Below are 23,639 nucleotides of genomic sequence, written 5' to 3'. Positions count from 1 at the left end.
TCAAATATAAATAATGCACCAGAAACCAAACTTACTAGTCCAAAATACTTTCCTTTTCACAAAAAAAAAAAAAAAAAAAAAAAAGTGGGGAGGGAGACTAACCAAAACCCCATTCACGGTGCAAGTTCGGACTGCAAAAGAATTATCCGGTATAAATATTATTATTAACACCAATAATATTTTCACAGATTGGATGGAGCAAGAAAAGAAGAGGAGTGAAGGATTTAATACTATGAAACACAACTCAAATGTATATGAATGAGGTCAGTTCAGTTGTGTAAGCCACGGTCACCAACTGTCAGCAGTTAATGCAGATGACTTGAGACCTGATCTCACATGGTGTGTGCCAGTCATGCTTCAGAGAGTTATGGTATGATTGTGGCAAACACGGCGGAATAGACTGCTAGAGTAGGTTATTTTTGCTGCTGCTGCCGCTGCTGCAAGCTGATCAATTTGAAATAGGCCCCATTCTTATTCTCCACCAGGGTTGAATGGTCCCCTTGTTCTATGATCTTCCCATTCTGCAACACCGAAATAACATCAGCATTCTGGATAGTAGATAGCCTGTGTGCTACCATTACTGTGGTGCGATTCTTCATGACCCTATCAAGTGCCTGCTGGACCACACGCTCTGACTCGACATCAAGCGCACTTGTGGCCTCATCAAGCAGCAGGATGGCAGGATTCTTGATAATGGCTCGGGCAATAGCGACGCGCTGCTTCTGCCCACCTGATAGTTGGACTCCTCTCTCCCCAACTTTTGTCGAGTAGCCTTCTGGGAGGGCACTGATGAAGGAGTGGGCATTTGCGAGCTTGGCAGCCTCAATAACCTCTGCCTCTGTGGCACCATCCTTACCATAGAGGATGTTATCATAAATACTCGTGGCAAAGAGTGCCGGCTCTTGTTGAACAAGGCCTATGTGCATCCGGAGGGATTTCAGCCTAAGTTTTTTAATATCTTTACCTGTAAGAATTAAATACGTAAGTAGAAATTGAACCAAACATGTGGAGTGTATGTATCAGTACGAGAAAAAAGAAAGTCTAGAGGGCAGACCGTCAATCAGCACTTTTCCTGCGGTTGGGTCATAAAACCTTAGTATCAGCGCTAATACAGAGCTCTTGCCTGAACCACTTGTCCCCACCAATGCCATGCTCTTCCCGGCCTTCACTTTAAGATCAAAGTCCTTGAAAATGATAGCTTCAGGCCTAGAAGGATAGCAAAACTTCACTCCCTTCATCTCGATCGCTCCCTCAACCCTTCCCACATCCTCCCCAACATCACCTAAGACCTCAGTCTTCCTGTCGATCACCTCAAACACTGATCCCACCATTTGATTTCCTTTAATAATATCTGGGGCTAGCGCTAGTGTCTCTCCCATGGCTAATGCCGTAACTATCAGAACCATGAATGATTTCATGACAGACTTAAAGCTGGCAAGCTCTTTGCCCATGAGAACTGACCCATACCTGCAAAAACACAGACCATTTCTTAGCAACTATCCATGTAAAAGATCTGGATGATAAAGCAGGCAGGGGAAGATTTACCCTAACCAAAACTGCAGCAGGAACTAGCACAACAAATACTGACCTAATCCAACCTAGCAATTTGACCCAATGACATATCTTTTAAAATTTGCATCCAGATCAGTTCAATTCACTTTAAATACAAGGGATTTAGGCTGGAATCTTTACTCGATACGCAGTTGGGCTGAGTCTGGATCCAGTAAACCATGAACTAAACCTCATCTGTAAATGCTCTATCCCTATTTCTAATGTTCGACACTCCAATGGTAGATGATCCCACATTGGTAGGCTGTATACCAAAATAGCTAATTGATAAGCCCATTTATCAATCCCGCTGTCTAATTTTGAAAAAAGCCAAATTAGAATTCAGATAGCAGACCCCAAAATGCTGGGAAAATGCTACTTCTTTGTAGTTATAATTTCAAGATGCAAATTATAGGCAAATTTGTTGACACCGACTTTTGAACAAGTTCAACAAATCAACACTCTTGTATAACCTCATGTCAGTTGGATTCCTAGGAAAAGAGTGAATAACCTGGAAACCCTAGGGAATTTGATTAGTCTGATCTAGTAGGTAATAAAGTCAATTAGAATCATTGTTATTCATCAAGATTTTCCCACAAATTGTGAGCCAAGCACAAGAATCACTCTAGTGAAGGATAAAGAAATTGCACAAGCTTTGTGAATCGCGTACCACAAGGCCAGAGCATATGAAGCAAAGAGAAAGAACTGAGAGACACCATAAAAAACTCCTGCACTCTGGCCACGCCGAAAAGATCGCCTGGAGGGTTCCTTGAGCTCATTGGCATAGAGATCAATAACCTTCCCTTCTGAGCAGAAGGCAGCAACAGTGCGGATGTTACTTACAGCCTCAGCAGCAAGCATGTTCGCCTTTAGGTACGCCTTATTCAAGTTGCCCCCATAACCTTGCATGAATAATTTCTGCAGTAGTTGAACATATAAGAAAGCAAGAATGGGCGATTCATGGGTTTAAGAACACTTTGACAATCATAGCCGACGGGGAGAAGCAAACCTCACTGATATGCCCACTGACCATCAATGGGTATGTGGCTAAGACAACAAGAGTTAAACGCCAATTCAGGATGAAAGCAATGATGAGTGAGGTTACAATCATTCCAATATTCTGCAGGAGGATCGTTGAGCGATCAACAACTATTGTCCGTAGTAGAGTGGCATCAGTTTCCAGGCGAGATGACAACATTGCACTAGTATTATTGGTGTCATCAAACCATCCAATCTCGTTTCTTAAAATGGCTAGGATTGAACAAGTATTGAAAAAAAAACATCAGATAATTACCCAAAACATGTTGAAGATGTTCTTACAAAGGACTAATACATCATGTCAAGCATAGCATATGAGCTAAATATTTCTTTTGAGGAAATATACAAGCTATAATTTTTCTGCAAATATACAGATAGTTTTTCCCTTCTTTTTTCTCGTTAATCATACAAAAGGCTCCTAATTCTCCAAATAGGATAGTAGGGTAATAGTTAACATGGCATCAAAGTTGAACGATTTATACATTGGTTATATCAGTTTATAGAGGCATGGGTTAGATAGGGACTTTCATGGAAGCATAATTCAGAAAAGCAATATCAACGGTATACTAAACAAAGGAAATCTAGTCAAGCAACTTACCTCCAAACATCTCCTCTCTCACTCTAAGTGTCAGTCTTTCACCCATAATACCAAAGTTGAGGTGCTCAATGACATGGAATATGACAGTGAGAACAGCACCACCACAGAATAGGATTGCAATCTTTTTTACTTCCCTCTGTGTTGTCTCCCAACCCATATAGTAGGAAACGAGAGCTTGTGTTACTCCAAGAGCAAATAGTGGCATTTGGGAACCAGCCACAAGGGCACCTATAGTGCCAAAAACACCGAAGATCCAGTCAGGCCGCACCATGGAGTATAATCTTTTAACGGACACATGCCTCACTTTTGGTGAATCATTTGATTCAGGAGCATAGAGGCTAACGGAATCTTTTTCAGAGCGGAAGCTCGCTCCCAAGCTTGTGTTTCTACCAGACAGTTCTCGAGAATATTTGATGCTAAAACAAAGGACGTGAGTAAGCCAGCATTCCAACATGTGTGCAATGTAGGCCAATACTAAGAAGTAGAATTACCTTAGAGGTCGTGCTGTACCGCTGCTCTCTGAGTATGATGAGCATTGTTGATAAGAGGCTTCTTGCAGCTGAACTAGCGACGCATAGTTACTGCAAGGATCTGACATGAGCTGCTCATGAGTTCCAGTCTCCACAACCTTCCCATCTTGGACAACTGCAATGACATCTGCATTCCTGATTGTGGACAGCCTATGCGCAACCACAACTGTAGTGCGACCCACCATGACCCTATCGAGTGCCTCTTGAACACTCTTCTCGGACTCAGCATCAAGTGCACTCGTAGCTTCATCAAGAAGGAGGATAGAAGGGTTCTTAAGTATTGCTCTTGATATTGCAATACGCTGCTTTTGCCCACCTGATAATTGAACACCACGCTCACCAACCTGCAATATTGGTTCATCTATGTTCTAAGCTTATAAGAAGAATGACAAGCTGTTACTACTTACTAGCATGACAATTGTAAGAATAAGACAGAGAACAATGACCTGTGTCTCATATCGATCAGGAAGGTGGTTTATAAAAGTGATGGCCTCTGAAAGCTTGGCAGCACGTGTTATCTCATCCAACGTCGCATCATCTTTCCCATAGAGGATATTCTCCCGGATGCTTGTGGCAAAAAGGGCAGGCTCCTGATTGACCAGCCCAATCTGCTGCCTCAACCATTTGAGCTCCAATTCCTTAATGTTATGGCCATCCAGTAGTATTGCCCCAAAGAGGGGCTCATAGAACCGCTCAATGAGCGAGATCACCGTGCTCTTTCCTGACCCACTTCCACCAACAAGGGCAACAATTTTCCCAGATGGTATGTCTAGATTTAAACCATTGAAGATGAAGACATCAGGACGTGATGGGTAGCTAAAGCACACATTGCAGAACTGGATGTGCCCCTCAACACTAGGTAGCGTCCGGCCTGTCCTTGCACTTGTTTTGTTAACAGTGTTCCTCTCTATCATCTTGAAGATTGGGTATGCGGCAGTTCTTGCTCTGAGGAATGTGGAAATGTTTGGCGCTGCCTGGCCTAATGACCTGAAGAGCATTTCAAATAGCATTATGTTTGGAATAACCTTGTTGACTTTTGATATTAAGGCCATTGCCTTATGATATCAGTTTGAGAAATTAGAAACAAGATAATATGTTTGCTTTCATGTTCTCTCAGTTCCTGGAAATTCCGTTGCAATGATATGTTCAAAAATAATCTCCGTATGATTTTTTAACAAATAAAAGCAATGATCCAAAGAAAAAACAGATGAACTTGCAGAACCATTTCGAAGCATTAAATAGTAGTGTAAAGGATATTCAACAGATATATTTTCCTACAAAAGTTACATTGTATGTTGATGTTCCATGAACAAGTTACCACTTTGAAACAAATCATTGTACCAAAACTGCATGAGGCATACCTACCAGAAATGCCATTCTTCTATAAAGCGATTACTGGAGACTAGATATAATAACTGCCTGCCCTACAGGACATGATTAATCAATTGAATGGGAATGAATTGGAACGCAATACCAAATCTAATGTGTAGAACCATCACAAAAATTCAAATTGAAAATTTTAATGGGTTCATAAACCACATTTTTTTCTTTTTTTACCATTAAAGGTTAGTCTTCTTGTTCCATGTTTCAGGGTTGAATTACATCCTGGAAACAGAACATAACCATCAAACAATAGGTTGGTGAAACTTACAGTCCAGAGATGACAACATTGAGCATTGTTGTAAACGACTCTCCTCCATTCGATATATTCTTATGGACAACAATGCTAGCGAACCACACAAGCAGAGCCCATGAGCAGAAGAGAACACAGTGCATGGACCCAAGACCAAGTCCCTTGGCCAGCCCGCCCTTCTTCCCATAACTGTAAGTCTTCAGTAGGGCATTCCTATAAGCCCTCACCGCCTTGTCCTCCCCTACAAACGCTTGCACGGTCCGAACGTTGCCTATCACCTACACACATAAACATCAGAGACCAAAATTAATACAAATTATTCACCCAGTTTAGACAACTTATACGAATGTATATCAGGAAAAGAAAAGGATTAAGATGCGGAGAATTGGAGCTGGACCTCTTCGGCTATCTCTCCGGCCTTGACGTAGGATTTCCGGACTCGGGCGATGAGGCCGGTCGCGATGTAGGCGTAGATGCCGCCGGCAATGGCGATAAGCGGGACGATGGAGAGGGTGACGAGGCCGATCTGCCAGATGTGGGCGAATCCGACGGCGAAGCCGGCGACGAATCGGCTGATGTAGTGCAAGAAATTGCCAACCTAAGACAAAGTTTGCGCTTTAGTTCAATTATTAGCCAATGGTGAGCTTTGATTGGTTACACCTAAGAACTTGCATTCAAGATGTTCGTTGAAATCCATCAACGATCGAAGAATTTAAAGCAATTGAACCGAAAACTCTATGCAAATTCTTCGCCAGTCTAAACGATAGAGAAAGCCTAACCTAGCCATTCCACGATCATCCCCTTCCCCTCCGAAACTCTAACCCTAGCCTTAGGCTTAGCCATGGCGCTAAGGGACGACGACGGAGGAGGATCACCGCCTCATCGCTCGCCGGGGAGCTCCGTGTTGGGGAAGAGCGGCGGTCGCCATGGATTCGCGAAGGAACAAGGGTATGAAGTCGAAAAAAAAAAAGAAAATCCGGAGGTTTTCTTGAGTATAAGCGTATATGCTTTGTTATATAAAGCTAAATAATTTGAGATCGACCATATAAAGTCTTCATATGAGAAAAAACATACAATAAAGATGGCGAATGCTGTCGAATTTATATGAATTTTTTGACTTGTGGTAAGTAATTTAAAATTTAACAAAAACATGGTTATATTTTTCTTCTCATGCAAATGATTTAATTTTTGTAAAATTCGAATCCAGCTGATTCTATGTGAATGTTATAATTTTGGGACTTGCAAGTAACTCAACGTTTAATGAGGGATATAAGTATAGTATTTTTCAACTTAATTTTTTTAACCAAATGAAGCCATTTCTCCTAGCCAAAACTTTTGAGTTAGGGCCTTGAAATAATATAAAATTCAATTTGGACTTACATACAATTATATTGCAAATACTCACCCGACTTCATATGAAGCTAGGAACTCAAGCAGTAGAACAATAATTTTGGTTTGACCAGAGAAGTCTAAATAATTTCTTTAATATTCTTGTTACCGGGCATCAATCCGATCCCCACATAGTATACCAATCCGCCGTGACAATTAATGATTAATACCTTACATAGGGATCATGTGGGTGGTAGACCCTACAAATTGGTTCATTAATCACTATGTGCTGGTGCTAGCTAGAAAATGGCATTGTACGATGAAGTATTTTCCTTCATCTACTAGCTACTCGATAAAATTTTCTTAATAAAAATAACCTCTAAATCCATGACAAACAAGCATGACTTAAATTATTTACGAGCTTTCGAACTACCATCCTCTCACACAAAAGATGGCAAACATTTTCTATCTTGCAAATTTGTCGAACATCTAATTATATGAAAGTTGTAATCTTATAGCATAATATAATTATTTGCACGTGGATTTAAGCTAGGGCATGTAGCTTTCTGCTACCTACTTACTCATCTAGTAGTAGTTAAGAATATGCATTGAAAATGGGTAAACATATTAGTATACCAATCTGCCATGGCAATTGATGATTAATACCTTACATAGGGATCATGTGGGTAGTAGACCCTACAAATTGGTTCATTAATCACCATGTGCTGATGCTGGCTAGAAAATGGCATCGTACGATGAAGTATTTTCCTTCATCTACTAGCTACTCGATAATTTTTGTTAATAAAAATAACCTCTAAATCCATAACAAACAAACATAACTTAAATTATTTACGAGCCTTCAAGCTACCATCCTCTCACACAAAAGATGGCAAACATTTTCTATTTTGCAAGTTTGTCAAACATCTAATTACATGAAAATGGGTAAACATATTATTTGCTTGTGGATTTAAGCTAGGGCATGTAGCTTTCTGCTACCTACTAACTCATCTAGTAGTAGTTAAGCATATGCATTGAAAATGGGTAAACATATTAGATCAACAAAAACATAGGATATTAAGATATATACAAAAACAAAAGCTCATGTATACATCAACAAAATTCACTGGATCATCCAACTTTTATAGTTGATAGCAAAGAGAGGATATTGTAGATGGCCTGGTTTCTTATTTAGTTGGTTTACCTCAATTGGAATAACCAGTAGAAATTAAATATTATGAAGATATCTTTCTACCCTCATCCCCCACCCTTCCCCTCAATAAAAAAGAAAAAAAATAAAAAGAACAAAAAAGTAGGTGGCACAAGATTGTGATTTATTGTAGATCTCAATTTGACCTAAATTTTATCATATCTAAATGTAGGTCTTTTTTTTTAGAGCAAAACATAACTTGATATATATTCTTCACATTTCCTAACAAGTACGAGCTGGTACAAGAATAAATTTTAATTTATATTATGTTAAAACAAATTAATACTTCTCTCAACTTTTTATTTTTTCTAATGCTTTGTCATTTTGAAACTTTCTTATGATTTTGTTGCCTTTCTTATGAGAGTTTTCTATACTAAACCAGAATGAATATAATCCACCAAATAATTGTAAAAGTAGAACCAAATGAAACAAAATGATGAGCTAGACAATGCATTGAATTTGCTCTCGCAAATTTCTCTCTCTTTTACAAGTAACTAATCATCGCAAATCTTTCCATTTAGAGGCTCTATCCAATATTTTATTTATTACCATCTAATCTAAATGTCTAATACACAAATCAAATGGATGCCACTGTCATTTTAATCAAAGGAAAAAAAAATATCAACAAATTTATAGGGCGCTAATACGATCCAAAGTAAGCACTTTATGATTAAAAATCACAAAATTATACTTATAACGGCAGCCAATAAATGACACAAAAATTCACCCTAGTGTGATAACTCATGGTTCAATTTCAACTGTGCATAGCTCCAATCACATCGTATGATGTGGAAGAACAACTTTTCAAATGTCGGCAACATCTAAAATTTTCGCCTCATAAATGAAAACAACGTGCATCTCGACCGTAACAGCTGATAAAAGGATAAAAAAAAGAGGCTAGAACGGGGTCGAATCCCCAACCGCCAACGTTAGGGGCATTCTGGGAATAAAACAACGCCCATTGATGACGCCAGCCGGAGGCCGGAGGCCAAAGCTTTTTCCGTGAAACAAATTAAAGTAGGGTGCAAAGGGCCTGGCGCAATGAAACTTCCGGCCTCCCTCTCTCACCAACACCGTACGATCATGATCTGATGCTACAGCGAATGTCCTCCCGGTGGACCCCTACTCGTAAATGAACCTTCTCTTCGGCACATGATGATCAAGATTTAACGTCAGATCCCTCCAAGAGTGAAGGATTGGAATTGGGATGATGGAGATGGGCTTCACTGGAAGATTAGTTTCATTGGAAAAAAACACACCATGATGCGTACCCTGAACGGTCCTCGAACAAATTATTAGATGGGCCAGATCCAGCAAACTGGTCCATTCTCTAATAGCCACTTGCCATATTATCCTCATATTTAAACTATTCAAGATCACCGAATATCTAATCTAGTTTTAACCGTCTTACCTATTTATGGTCCATAAAACTCGGTTTGGCATTCACTCTAGGGCTAGGGGTGCACCTTTCGAAGCATAATTTATTTTTCTTCACTCACATCCACCATTGGATCGCATAATAGTCGCTTTGAGATATGTGTACGTGGACAAGTGAGCAAGTTCAAAGTGTTTGGAGATCTGTGCACGATCTTAATGGTCGAAGTCATGAAAGAAGATCCATCATTCTTTCGCACCGAAAATACAACCCCCAAACCCATCCAAGTGCATACTTAGAAACATGAATTAGTACTCTATGACCTATATACTTATTCGAAGAAATACACTACAATAATATAGGAATCTCACATAAATAAACTAGCTGTGCATGGCTCCTCTGTAATTGGCTTCTTAGATATATCATTAGCAGCCACTAGATGACACAATACAAGTTCACAACAATAGGTCATCAGCTCTGTGATCCTTTTTGCTGTTCGAGATTCCATTGTTACTTTAGCATTTTCTGTAATTATTTTATAATTTTCGTTTGATAAGCCAAAATCTTATATATATTCTAAAATTAGAGTTTCGATGAAGCAAATTGAAACTATGCTGAAAAATAACAAATCTTAGATCGGGAATTCATCGCTATTCCGCTTCCCCAATATCAGTCTATTTCTGATATCTTTATGCAAAATACATCATTCGATAAAGAATTCTGCAAAGAATAAAAACATCTAACAAAATGCGAGTTGACAAAAACCAAGAATTCAAATATTAGGGATGAAAGGCTGCATGCTACGATGGCAGGTCATTTATGAGCATAATTTTTGTTTGAGGGGTGGAGATTGGTAATGCCAAATATCAAAAAATTTAGAATATAATTTCAAGTATTTTCTTATTGTTTCCATTCTCTACTTTATATCATAAGAACAATTAGAGGTTGCCTTTGATTACTACTATTTTTTTTTTTTTTTGGTTAAAAAAAAGGAGGAGAGGGGGAGGGACCAGCCCACCTGCGTAGCAGCCCCATTACTGAGCCCCCCTTCCACTAGGGAATGTTCGATACAGGTCGCAGGTTTCGCGTGCCTTCCCCGACCCGTGGGCTCGCCCCACTGGGTTCACCGCCTCACGTGTGGGTACGTCACCCCAGTGCCACCTTGGTACAAGTGGAAGGAAAGTATAACCGCCAACAAGCCAGCCGGGCGTGGGGAATCCGGTCCCCTAATTTAATCGACGCCCGTGCATTTCGAACCCGGGCAACTTGGGCGGAATTATCGCCCCCTTACCACAAGGCTACTTTTTTTTTTTTGCTGAAATAGATGACTCATACAATTCTAATACGAATATATCTAAAAAAAATAAAAAAAATAAAAGACAAGATCTAAAACCTTTCCAACTTCAACATTTTTCTTTTAAAATATTTTTCCATGCTCATCTCTTACTCAGGTATAGAAAAGTGATACCAAATTCCCTGCCACACGCATCGCATGCGTTGTACTACAATCCTAAAAATCCATGTGTTGTACGCTAAACTTAGAAATGCAATTCAAGTTTCCCAAAATTTATACGTATCAGGAACTTAAAAGGGAGTAGAAATGGCGGGGTAAGCACAGTATTCCCACTATTTTACCGTCGACAATTAATGCTTGCAACAACTCTACTTATTGCTCAATTACCAAAACAATACATGGCATGGAAAAGTGACCTTAAAAGAAGAGACATCCGATCCCAACATCATTTGCTCATGAAGAACAGTAGGTAGAAAGCACATCACCCACAGAACCAAATAAAGGCAGGAAGTAAAGGCTCCTTCAGGAAGGAATAATATCATTTTCACCTACTCCCATTATTACCAAGATCTAAACTTTGGAAACCAAATAAATAAACTACAAAATCTGTTTTAACTTTTCGTTTTTAAATATCTAGCATCAAAACAATGAGAAATTCTTGCCAGAGTTTCACATACCTTCTCAGATATGGCATCCTGGACTACAATGATATCGCTAGTAATAGCAGCGATCACCTCTCCTGTCGAAGCCTCCGTGTCGAAGACTCCTATATCCTGATCTAACATGGAGCGAAGGTAGGCTAGCCTCATTTTTGCCGCTTGCCTCTCCCCCGTGTGCATCCAACAAGCCACCTCTGACAAAAAGATTCAGAGAGCTTTCGAGTTCTCAGAGTTCTCGACCCTCAAAACCATCACAAGAAACGATTCAGAGAAAGAAAAAAAAACACGTACGTACCAGTCCATGAGGAGAACAATATAACGATCCCCAAATAAACGAAATCCAAGGAGTACTGCAAAAATAATACAAGATCTTAGAGCTGGATATATTAATATGAATACTACGTACTGCAAGTGTTGCTGCGTCGTTATTTACCTTGGCAACTCTATGCGTTACCGACGTAGGGAAGAGGTAGGCGATGCCGATGATGTTTATGAGCTTGCCGAAGAATATGAAGAAGACGGGGACGGATGCCCCGTGAACGCAGGCGCCTATGGAGCCCAAGGCCATAAGGAAGTAGTCCCATGCGTCGGCGAAGGCGAAGAGCTTCAAGAAGGGGACCTGTTGGACCTTGTTCCCTTCTCCATCCTTCTTGCTCATGCCCTCTTCATGGTTCCTGTCAGGGCCTACTACTGAGCTCATCTTCTTGTGGAGAGGGTGATGAGGGAGCTGGCCGGGTTAGGATGTTAGTTATAATAATACTGGAGCCTGGAGGACCGATTCAAGGTTTTTTTCGAAGAAAGCAAAAAGGGAAGGCTTCCGTCTCGAGCGTGTGGGATTGAGGGAGGCGTGCGTGTCATTACTGCGGCTAAACGGACGGCTTGACTCGTTACATCCCGTAGGATATTGACGTTAACGTAATGTAAGTGTTAGTAGAACGAGAACGAGAAGCCGGAAGTTATCTCGTTTCGTATCGCGCAACAGCGAGAAGTAGAAGGCCGTGCGGGTAAGGGCTCGTTTGGTTCGCGGGAAAAGAAGGGGGGAAAGTGTGGTCAACGGGAAAGTAATGAGATGCCTCTTGTTTGGTTGGAGTTTTCAAATGAGAGAGAAGGGAAAGTTGTATTCCCATGGGAATGTGATTCCCACATTTCATGGGAAAGTCTTTCCCATGAGAAACATGGGAAAGTTACTTTCCCATGAGGCGGGAATCACTTCATTTTTACTTTTTCCCAAAAAGTCCCTTCAGTATTAAAGAAGCATTAAAGAGGCATTAAAAATCTAATTTTTATTAAGGGCATAATAGGAATTATATATAACTTTCCTAGGAAAGTGGATGGCCAACCAAACATAAGCACCTTGGAAATTTGTCACTTTCCCATGGTCAACCAAACATGCCAAAAATACTTTCCTAGGCATCCTCTTCCTAGGAATTTGTTTTCCAGGAATCATATTCCTAGGAAGGAAAAATGCTTCCCGCGAACCAAACGAGCCCTAAGTGTTATCAGAAATTTCACTCTGAAAACATGCTCATTTAGCGAACCGGACTACGTACGTTCTAATTTTAAACCTTTTGGGTGAGATTTTGAGCACCCTTTTAGATCAGAATGGTCACTCAAAATCCTCACTGGATAGACCATGGAGTTGCTAGATCCTGACACAATCTATAATAGAATTTTTAGTGGTATCACAAGTTCGCCATGACCAAAATGGCCTCTTCAAGTAAGTTCTATATATTTTGGTTTTACTATTGTAGGAAGCAAGAATTGAAGGTTGGGAGACAAATTTTGATATTTATCAACAAATATACTGAATTTGGAGCAATAAACTTGAAGATGACCAGATCCGTAATTTAAGAAAGTCAAGGAAATGGCTGTGCCATTAGCATTACTATAAATTCTTGTTTAAAAAGTAATTAAGATTTTGATAAAAAAATAAAGAAACTCATGGCTTCAATTTGTTTTTAATATATAATATAAATCATCGATACTCTTATCATTTGTTAACATTATATCCGAAATTTAGGATTTCTATATATTTCAATTTAAAACATGTTTAACTTTGGGGATAAGCTAAGCTTCCCTGACCCATATATATATATATATATATATATATATATATATATATATATATATATATATATATATATATATATATATATATATATATATATAAGGTTCCATTCAATGGGTTCCTAAAATTACTTCAAGATGCACACAAAGCATCTCAAAAGAACGTATTAGCTGCATTTAAGCCCACAGACAGTCAGACACGTATCTCAAGTTAGGTTGAATAGGGTTTACAGCTAAAATAACTTAAAACACAGCCTGCATATATACTTCCAGTTATTTCTATCTCATCTCACTGAGTTAACTCAGCAGAGTTTAGATGAGAAGATCTCACCCAGTGCCCATCCGCGCAAAGAGCAGCATGGCCATCATCGTCTCCGATATGGACACTGGAAGTATGCATGCATGGTAGAGATGAGAAATCGGGCGTAATCTCTTTTGGATTAAGCATAAATAAATATGGACGCAGAAACGGTTGAGAAGGGGATGGTTGAGGGGTTGAGACGGTGGGGTTGAGCTACGGGTGAGAGAATTTATTGCACGGAGAGGGAGAGGGAGAGAGGGGGATCATTTAATGTTACAACCTGTAAGATCGAGACACTAGGATTGGCTTTGGCTATCTAGTTGCCTATGGGTGATATCTTTGGCCGGATCCCAACTTTTTTTTTTTTTTTTTAGTACAGGGATCCCAACTTTATTCAAAGCCCTCAACTAGAAGTAGTTTCACCTTTCCTCGTCTTCGCTTTCCTTTGATCATAGTTAGTGAAGTAGAAAAAAGTTTTCTTTACTAACAATGGGGGTGGACTCCGGACTTCACATGAAAGTAATTAATTAGAATCTTATGTCCTATGTGAAATTGCTGTTAGCAGTAGAGATTTTAGAACTTTTGGAAGTAGATTTTTTATTAAAAGCTTTAACATATGTTTAGTAACCAAAATGAGAAAATGCTTTTAGTATGATAAAACGATAATAAAGAATATTGCATAGTATTGTATAGTAGAGTATAATACAATATAATATTATATATTATTATATATTAAAATATTATTATTTTTGTATAATATTATTATAATATAGCATAATATATTATTGAATACTATAGCATAATAATATAACATAATATGACATAATATGATATAGTAATGTATTATTAATAGTACAATATTACTATACTATAATATTGTATTATTATAATTAGAATTATAATATATAATATAGCTATATAATATAATATAACAGATTAGAATCTAATCTAATGATATATTATAGTATAATATTGCTATAATCTAATCAAATAATATGATCTAATATATTATCTTTTATATTATTAACCCTATATTATAATATTATTGTAATAATAATATCTTATATTATCATAATATAACTATTATTGTAATGATATAAAATTATGATTGTAATAATATGTTATATTATGCTTATAATAAAATCTAATATTATATTATAATTATGCATTACTACAATAATATTATATATTATACTATTATAATGTAAGAATATAAGATAATACAACACAATTATTATTAATTTATTATTATATTATATTATATTTATAGTATAATATATAGTATGATATAAAATGTAATCATGGTGGGCATTTTGATTATTAAATTTTTTTATTAAAACCAAAACAATTTTCCAATATTGATCAGAAAGCACTTTTGAAGAAAAATTCTAAAATATAGCTTTTTCCAGGTAGATTTTTTCAACTTTCTAGCAAAGCCAGAACAACTTTCTAATTTTTTACCAAACATTATGATATCATCCAAAAGTACTTTTAGAGGGACAGAAAGTACTTTCTATCCCTTCAAAAGCTTTGCCAAACAAGGTCTTAATTCACTTTAGATATATTTTGTTGAGGAAAGATGGGTTTTGGTCCTATTCACATATTGATTCCAAAAAGAAATGAGAATATACCCCAATCTTCCAAAGCTCAATCCCAATTCCCTCATAGTATTCAAACATATTAGAAGATTTCAGTAACGAGCTAAATATAGTGGGGAATACCTATTCAAATTTATTTTGATTTTAGTTTCGGTCACGAGCCAAACACATGCTTATTCGTAACCATTAGGCTCTCCTAAGTTATTTCCAAAAGAGTACTCACCTTGTTTCCTCTAAATGGTATTCCTAAAATAAAATAGAAAACAGTGTTTGAAAGGTCAAAATGAAATAAATAGGTTAAAAGGTGGTCCTATTGCATTCTATCCCCAACAGAGCACACACAAGATCCAGACTTAATCTTAAGCCACCTATAACATGGATGAAGATAAAGATTTCTTTTAAGAAAAATGATCTTGTTATTATAACTTTTCTCAAAGAGATGTTGCAAAGATATACACATAAACTTGAGAAATGGAAAACATGTTCCAAAGTTGCAGCCTAATTCCATTAAAAATAGAAATTTTTAGCAAATCGTATTTATGCAACTAGTACATTGTATCAATGAATATCCATTGATAGGTTTCAATTTCAATAAGATTAAGAAGTAGGTATGATAGACAGAGAAGTAGATATTTTACCAGTCCAATATTTATGTAATAATATTACGAATCATCCATTGAACTCTTAAATAGTAATGCGGCATTTAAGGTGAGATTGATTTGTGCCCTCCCCAACCCCCCACCCCAACACTCCCTCCCTCCCTCTATATCTATCCATATCTATCTCTATCTCTACCTGCTTTACGTCAAGATACAATAATGTTCAACCCCCCAATTAGCTCCCCTAACTTCACCTCTTTCGCTCTCTCTCTCTATCTATCCATATATTTATCTCTCTCTCTATCTACTTTACATCAAGATACAATAATGTTCACCCCCCAAGCTCCCCCAACCTCACCTCTCTCTCTCTCTCTCTTCCTCTCTATCTGTCCATATATTTATCTATCTCTATCTCTATCTACTTTACATCAAGATACAAACATGTTCAGCCCACCGGAAGCTCCCCCAACCTCACATCTCTCTCTCTCTCCCCCTCTCTATCTATCTATTTATTTATCTAATAATGTTCTTGTGAGTAAGGCTATCAAATACTAGAGCAACTCGAGCCTGGTTTGAGCTATGGTCAAAAATCCAAATCAAGCAGAAGTTAAACAAAGATGTCAAATCTTGAATATGGTCAATTGGTCTGTAATAAATTTCAAATAAATTTGACAAAGAACCCATCCCAATCAAGGTACCTAGACAAGAATCGAATTTGGTAATATTGTAACATATAGTAGGTAGTATATAGAGTTGATCATTGGCTGGGCTTGGACATGGAAAATATCAAATTTTGAATAGATCTTGGCTCCAACACAATTGAAAATGAATATAGTGAAGGCTTGAGGTCCGACCCATAACAAACTCTAGTAGTATATAGTCGAATATTTTTTGTATATATACCTTACAAATATATTTTATTGCATATTTATCTACAAAAAATTACTATTTGCATATATACCTTTGAATCAACTTTTTTTTTTTTTGAAGTGGTATTAGATTTTTGGCTATTGATGTTAATAGTAACTATTTTGAGCAATAGAGACTTATTGTTTTATATTAATAACTTTAAAACATTTAACATTCATTTTGTACTGAAAAGAGCTATACCTTCATCAAAATTTTCAAGTAAATTAATGCAAAGAGTATGAAATTATTTTATATTTAAAATGGTTATTTATTAACATTGTCAGCCATAAATCTAATGGATGAAATATCGATTAAGAAGGATAATTTTAGAGATATAAGAAATACTGATTTTGGAGGATAAATATGTAATAAACTATTTTTCAAGGATATATATGCAAAAATAATTTATAATCGATCATTAAATTTACTAAGCATAAAATGAATTATTTTTTCTTCTTTGGTGTCTACGAGGGGAGGGAGGCATGCCCCAAAATTCAAAATGTAAGAAAAATACATCCAAAAGAAACGATTTTGACAATATCAGAGATACCAGGAGGAATACGATAGCATCCTTCATTTTCAACATCTCTTTCAAGACGTTTATTTGCCAACTCATTAACCAATTGGCTTCCTTCATGAAAAACACATTGTCATTAAGTTGGCTTAAATCAAGCTATATTTGAGCTCGAATCAAGTTTGATTGCTTCAAGATTGCTAAAAGTTTGAATTAATTTCTGCTGATATACATACGAAAATGCTTGAGAAAGGCTTGAATTTGGCTTGGTTTAAAATTATAGACTATATCAAATAATAAATGAATCAAGCTCAATGTCAATTTTTCAAGCTTCAAATTAATTTCAAACAAAGCTTAATCAAACAGAATCTCAATCATGTCCAACTTTATCATACCCTTACTTGAGAGCTCAACCATATCCGTTCCAATAGAAGCGATTTCCATTCCAACTGAGGAAGAAGAAGACAACGAGAGGAGGAAAATTTTTTGATAAATTCAACACCGAATACCACTCCTTAAAAAATGAGAACCTTTCCATAGAAAACATTTGTGCCCATGTATGCATAGGGATGCCTACAAACTATTTATTACATTGCTCGGGTCTCATTGGTGGCTGGGCTCTACCAAAAGTTTTGGATAAACCTAACCCTGCATGGTTTTGAGGAGTGCACTCTTTCATCTCTTCGTATATTATAATAGTTGTAATAATCAATACAATTCTCCCTTATCCCCTTTGTTTTCAAGAGTTGGTATCCTATCAAGATCAAGGTTGGAACTTGATGGTCCAATTCGCAATCACGACAGTCCATGTGCTGCGGGATGTCCCATGACATATCGGGCAGCATGGACATTAATGCATCACTGGCCATCCTACAATACACGGATGGCTGTAGATGGAGAATCGGATCATCAAGTTCGGTCCCTAAACTAAAAGAGGATATAACCTCTTTTTTTTTAAAAAAAAAATAATAATAATCTGTTTTTGCTTGTTTGAAAGTGTTTGCTCTTGTGCCCAACTTAGCCATCCAACCAACAATCCAAAATTCGCATTGATTGGATGAAGATCCAACTAGATTTCATTACCATTAAATTTTTTATCAATATAAAAAAATAAACTAACATCAGAGATTTGACGCCATTAAGTTAAACTAGCTTATCTGGAAAATCACTCTCCATATCAAGATGAAATGACGTGCCAATTTAATGAAGTCAAAGATGGATAAGAGATCTCACAAACGGGATCCTCAAGCAATCTCGATAAAGATCTGAAGAATTTTCTACAGATCCGGACTCCGTCGAAAGAGTACAGCCATGGTGGCAACTGGCAATGGCAGGATTCGTCGTTAATACATCAAATCACTTCGATTGAAAGACTGCATCGCCTACACGACGATGCACCGTCATCATCTTTTGGGTTCACATCGCTGTTTTTAGTTGTAGATTAGATGCTCTCATTTATCAATTTCCGAGTGAATTAGGTTTGGGTCGTGATCCTTCCTAGATTTGGGTTAGGTGAAGGAAGAAGCCACCGGCTTTGAGATTAAGAACTCGTTTGGTTCACGAAAAGAGAAAAAATGGAATATGATCAACAACAAAATCGAGAAATACCTTGAGTTTAGTTGGAGTTTTCAAAAGAAAAAATAGAAAAATAGCTTTTTCGGAACAAAATTTTTAATTTTTTATAAAAAAAGAAAATCTATGTGGGACATAGACAAGTCCAATTTTCATTGGCTAGAAAATAGGATAATTTTTTTCCAAAAATATTCTTAAGTTTTTAGATAGAATATGGTAAGATCTTTTTCTTTATTAAGAGTATAACACGTATTTTATATAACTTTCTTAAAAAAGTAGATGCTCAATCAAATATAAGCCACTTTGTAATATGCCACTTTTTTATAGATAAAGTTCCGAGGCTTAAATTAACGCGAGAGATCTCACATCCAAAAGTTTTCTTTCACTTACATAGCATGTGCATAAAACATTTTATTATAAAAAAAGCATGTGCATAAAACATGCGAAACTATAGTTTCTATAATCTGAAGTCCCGAAATCTAGCTTGCATGTGAGGCTCAAGATCTCTCAGTGATGGTCTTAAAAGAAAAGGCCAGAAGCTTAACGCATAATGAACTCCAAAGCCTATATATGGTATTACTTTTCAGAAAAAAGAAAAGATTATGATAGGAAAGTCCAACAGGTTAGAGCTCTAATATATTAATATTGAAAATTAAAATAATATATTATTATTAAATCATTATTTTGCTATAATCATGATTGCACTATAAGGATAAGCATTATTATTTGAATATTTTGTTCTTCATCATCTTTTATTTGATAACCAATCATTTAATCCAACAGCACATTATTTTTTGTTACAACTTATAATAACCACTAGCTTATTTTAAATGAAAAACTATGAATCTGTATATTATATTTCATTATGATGCCAAGTTGGACATGACCTTAGAGATCCAAGTATATCGAATTCGGAAAACAAATAATAGAGCATATATTTTCCTTCACAAGGTGATAGACAGCTGCAATGGGGATATATCATCCGGGGATAATTAGGCTATCAAAATCTTGTAAATACTCCATCCAATCAACAAATTCTATTTTCCAAAACAAAACAGATAAGAATGACCTCGAGATGAAAATAAATTCTTGAGACTTAACTTGATGCAATCCATCTTCATTTGGATCAGATTCATAAATCCTATAGAAGTTGGCGGGGCTACCCAACCTTTTTCCTCTTCAAGGAAAAGTGGTTTTATGAGAGTCAATGCTATCCCATGCACGATATATTGCTTTATTATTGTTTTCTTCTCTGTTCAGTAGCATTAGAAGATATTGGTTTCTGTTTTGAGATAGGACTGGACGCCTGGGTACTGAAGGTTTTGTTGGGGGAAAATGGTGTTTAAATTTGGGAGAGTTCCATTTTTTTCTTTTGTTTGGGTTGGGGGAGGGTTCCATTTCTAGTGGGCTCTCTCTCCAGCAAAAATTAAAAGTGGGGCAGTATTTCTTTTGGCAAAGCTAAATCAGAAGGTCATATAGAATATTGCCTTTGGTTTGGCCAGAAAGTAGGCTTCTCAGACAGCTGGACTGAGCTTCTGAAAGGGGTCACTTTTTGTTTTTATTTTTTACTTTCTAAGGGCTGAAAGGGGTCACATTAGTACATATGGAGGGCCAATTTATGGGAAAGCGTATAAGGTTAGTGTCAACAGTGATGGGCTGGGCCTGATTGCTTTCGAATCAAAAACCCTAAATAACCATGTCTAAACCCAACCTATTCCACCATTTTTCAAAGTGTCTCTCCATAAGTCCCTGAGAAATTTTAACCATAGAAACCCTCACTGATATTTTATAACTTATATATACTTTGATTAGTAAAAGCTAATATCGTCATTTTGTGAAAAAAAGCTAATATTATCATGTAGCATGCACTCACTTTTCACCATGAGATAGATACTGGGGAGCTGTTTTCGTCGAATACCTAAAAATCTCTATTAGTTGTTTTTATTCTAACATATTCATTTCCCCCACAGTGTGTGTATATAAAATTGAAAGGGAGGCCAGGCCAAGCCATGCACCAATAAGTGTGTATTTATCATTTTCTTCTTTTTCATGCATCAAATATATATAGTTTTTGGTACCAAAGCACCAACTTTGATTGGCCTTTTCTTCACATAACTCGAACTCGACTATGTTTATGAGACACTCCAAATGTTTATTTATATTTCTCATCCATGGTGCACCCATGACCTATTACAAACTTACATATATGCAAAGAGAATGAAGAAGATTTAGGGCTTGATTTGTTACCCCTAGCCAGAAATCCAGACTCAATTCGACATAGCCAGAGCTTATTTCGTGTATTTTATTTGATAGGTCCCAAGTGAATTTAAAATATATTGTCATAATGGCCCAATTTGAAGAGTTTCAATCTAGCAGAGGTCTAATAAGCCTGTTTTGTTGCAAAGCATCTGAATCCAGTTCAAATTATGGGAGCCCACTTCAAACCTTTGGTCGACTCAAAGTGGAGTTGAATTGAGTTCTCATTATGGATCGACTTTAAGAGTAAATGGTATGAAGTGGTTTCAGTTCATGGAGGGCTGAAGCCAAATAGGCTCTTAATCAGCATCAGTTCATGGCGGGCTGAAGCCTCTTTAGTGAACTAAGCTCTTAATCAGTCATACTTATACTGAACCAAATGGGTCCTTAATGAGATTGCAGCCATCCATCAAGCAGCCTATCTCTTAAATACGTGAAATAGGCCCTTATTTGCCCCACTTGATGAAATTATAGCCATCCATCAAGATAGCTATAACGGTGCGCTAAGATGAGTGCTTGATAAATGGAGTCTAAAGAAACGAGCGGCTGTGATTGACATCGTGTATGGTCATACGGTGTATGCGGTGCAGCCAAAGTTAATATATTTTAAGACTCATGGAGGATAGTGATGATGTCGGGAAGGTTTCTTCGGTTATTTAAAAAGAAAGAGATCCACATAAGGTTATGTGTTACAGCCAAAGTTAGGCATCGAAATCTATAATTATTCCAAGTCTTGAGGGAGGTTAGTGTAATTTACTCTAAAATTTAATAAATTTTTATAAGTTCTATGATTAGGAGATCAGAAGAGCATCATTTGGTCACGCTGCGGATAAGGAATCTCCAACGTAAGATTCCAGGTGCAACGTTCCAAAAAGCTTGGCTTTCAAATAGGGAGAGGCTGGGGTCTACTTCCGTTCACAGACTTGGGCCACAAAAAACCGAAGAAGAAGAAGAAGGAAGAAGAAGGAGCAATGAAGGGAAGCCTCTTTCATGAGCTAGAGGTAGGCCTCCCCGCCGGCGAGCTGTGGGAGGTCTACGGCACGCTTCGACTGGCCGAACTAGTCGTCGAATTGCTCCCAAACGTCGTCCAAAAGTTCGATATCGTCGAAGGGGATGGTGGCGTCGGTACTGTTTTGCGCCTCGCTTTCCCTCCTGGTGAGCCATCGTTAACAATATTAGACCTCAATCCTATATTCTCCTTCTCAGAACAAACATGAGCAATCTCTCTCTTTTAATATAATTATGCTCTGCTTGTGAGTTTGATGCAGGGTGCATTTGAGTAATTGAGTTGGTCATAAAATTGCTAAATTTCCCTTCTTTTGATCCGGGAAATATTTCTGTAGCTTGGAGGCTGTATGGGCATGGGAGAGCACAGAAATTCTGTACAAGTTTTTATTACTAGTTATTTGCAGCTATACCTCAAAAAGGGATGAGCTTGTTGCATTATATAATTCTTGTGTTCACAGTAAAATTGGTACACAATTTACTGTGAACTAAATAAATCTAGTGGCATCGTAATTAATAACTTTTTATTATGAAGGTTAGGGGCTACTTAATGATTGATTTAACTTACCAAAGCTCTCTCATTCTATCAAGAATTTCATTTAATAGGGTTTGGTAAATCTTATCTCAAAAGAATTGGTCGGTCGACGATTTTTTTTTCTTTTATTCTCAAAAAATTAAAAAAATTGTTTTGCTTGTTAGGAATGCCCGGCTCACAATTTTCCAAAGAGAAGTTCATCAAAATTGACAATGAGAAGCGCGTGAAGGAAGCACTGGTGGTTGAAGGAGGATACCTGGATTTAGGCTTCCGCTCGTTCTTATTTCGACTTGAGATCATTGAGAAAGATAGCAATTCCTCCATCATCAAATCGACCGCAGAGTATGAAATTGATGAAGAGCATGCGGCCAATGCTTCTTTTGTCACCGTTGCGCCCTTCGCAACCATGGCTGAGACCATTTCCAAGTACCTCATTGAGAAGAAAACTAGTGTCATGAACTCTTGAATTCATGGTTGGCTCAAGCAATGTAACTGTGAACTGGTAGCTAGGCAGGCTTGCTGTAACAGTGAGCAAGTTATGCCCTACAATGAAATAAAAATAAAAGTGTTTGTAAATGCAGAAAATTAACTGCATCTTTTAGTATGAAATCTATCATCATTGGTTTTCTTTTCACCCCTACTTGAAATGAAACAAGAGTTAAACTGCCCCTATGAGAACATTTCCAGCAAAATACTCCACTCTAAGAGCATTATCCATAAAACATTTTTAATTTCTTTTCATGCTTTCTAATGATGGGTTTTTTCTACACATCCTAAAGGATGGGTTTTTTCTCTTCTATTTTTAATGCATTCCGATAATTTCTTCCCTCGAAACTATATATATGCATATATCTCATATGAAGTTCTGAAGAAATAAACTAGAGAGAGAAAGAGAGAGAGAGAGAGTTGGAATTACTGGATTAATTCTAGATTGAAATTCGTTCTGAGTCAGTGTCATGTTCAAGCAAGAGCAATTCTAGCAAGCGCTTTTTCTTACCATTCACCCAAATGCCAAGGTGATTTGTCCTCTTAATTTTCAAATATTCCTTTCCTCAGTTATATTACTTAATCA

At 37.1% G+C, this 23,639-nt stretch overlaps 2 protein-coding genes across 2 annotated transcripts; one reads left to right on the top strand and one right to left on the bottom strand.

Moving 5' to 3' along the window:
- Positions 1 to 413: 413 nt before the first annotated feature.
- On the bottom strand, positions 414 to 11,911 carry LOC103714592 (ABC transporter B family member 2-like). Its single transcript, XM_008801893.3, has 12 exons — positions 11,645 to 11,911; positions 11,507 to 11,561; positions 11,230 to 11,405; positions 5,745 to 5,945; positions 5,366 to 5,625; positions 4,161 to 4,701; positions 3,676 to 4,058; positions 3,185 to 3,600; positions 2,558 to 2,799; positions 2,219 to 2,466; positions 1,055 to 1,467; positions 414 to 964 (listed from the first exon to the last, which is right to left on the bottom strand). Exons 1-12 carry the CDS (start codon positions 11,909 to 11,911, stop codon positions 414 to 416), a joined length of 3,753 nt encoding a protein of 1,250 aa, XP_008800115.2.
- A 10,024-nt stretch (positions 11,912 to 21,935) lies between these two features.
- Positions 21,936 to 23,201, top strand: LOC103714591 (norbelladine synthase-like). The gene is made up of 2 exons (XM_008801892.4): positions 21,936 to 22,182; positions 22,732 to 23,201. Exons 1-2 carry the CDS (start codon positions 21,999 to 22,001, stop codon positions 23,031 to 23,033), a joined length of 486 nt encoding a protein of 161 aa, XP_008800114.2. The 5' UTR covers positions 21,936 to 21,998; the 3' UTR covers positions 23,034 to 23,201.
- The last annotated feature ends 438 nt before the right edge of the window (positions 23,202 to 23,639 follow it).

Source organism: Phoenix dactylifera, chromosome 2 (assembly GCF_009389715.1).
Source record: "Phoenix dactylifera cultivar Barhee BC4 chromosome 2, palm_55x_up_171113_PBpolish2nd_filt_p, whole genome shotgun sequence".
In the NCBI taxonomy this organism is placed as follows: Eukaryota; Viridiplantae; Streptophyta; class Magnoliopsida; order Arecales; family Arecaceae; genus Phoenix; species Phoenix dactylifera.
Note: the sequence above shows the minus strand (reverse complement) of the source record. Positions and strands in the feature narration are given on the sequence as shown.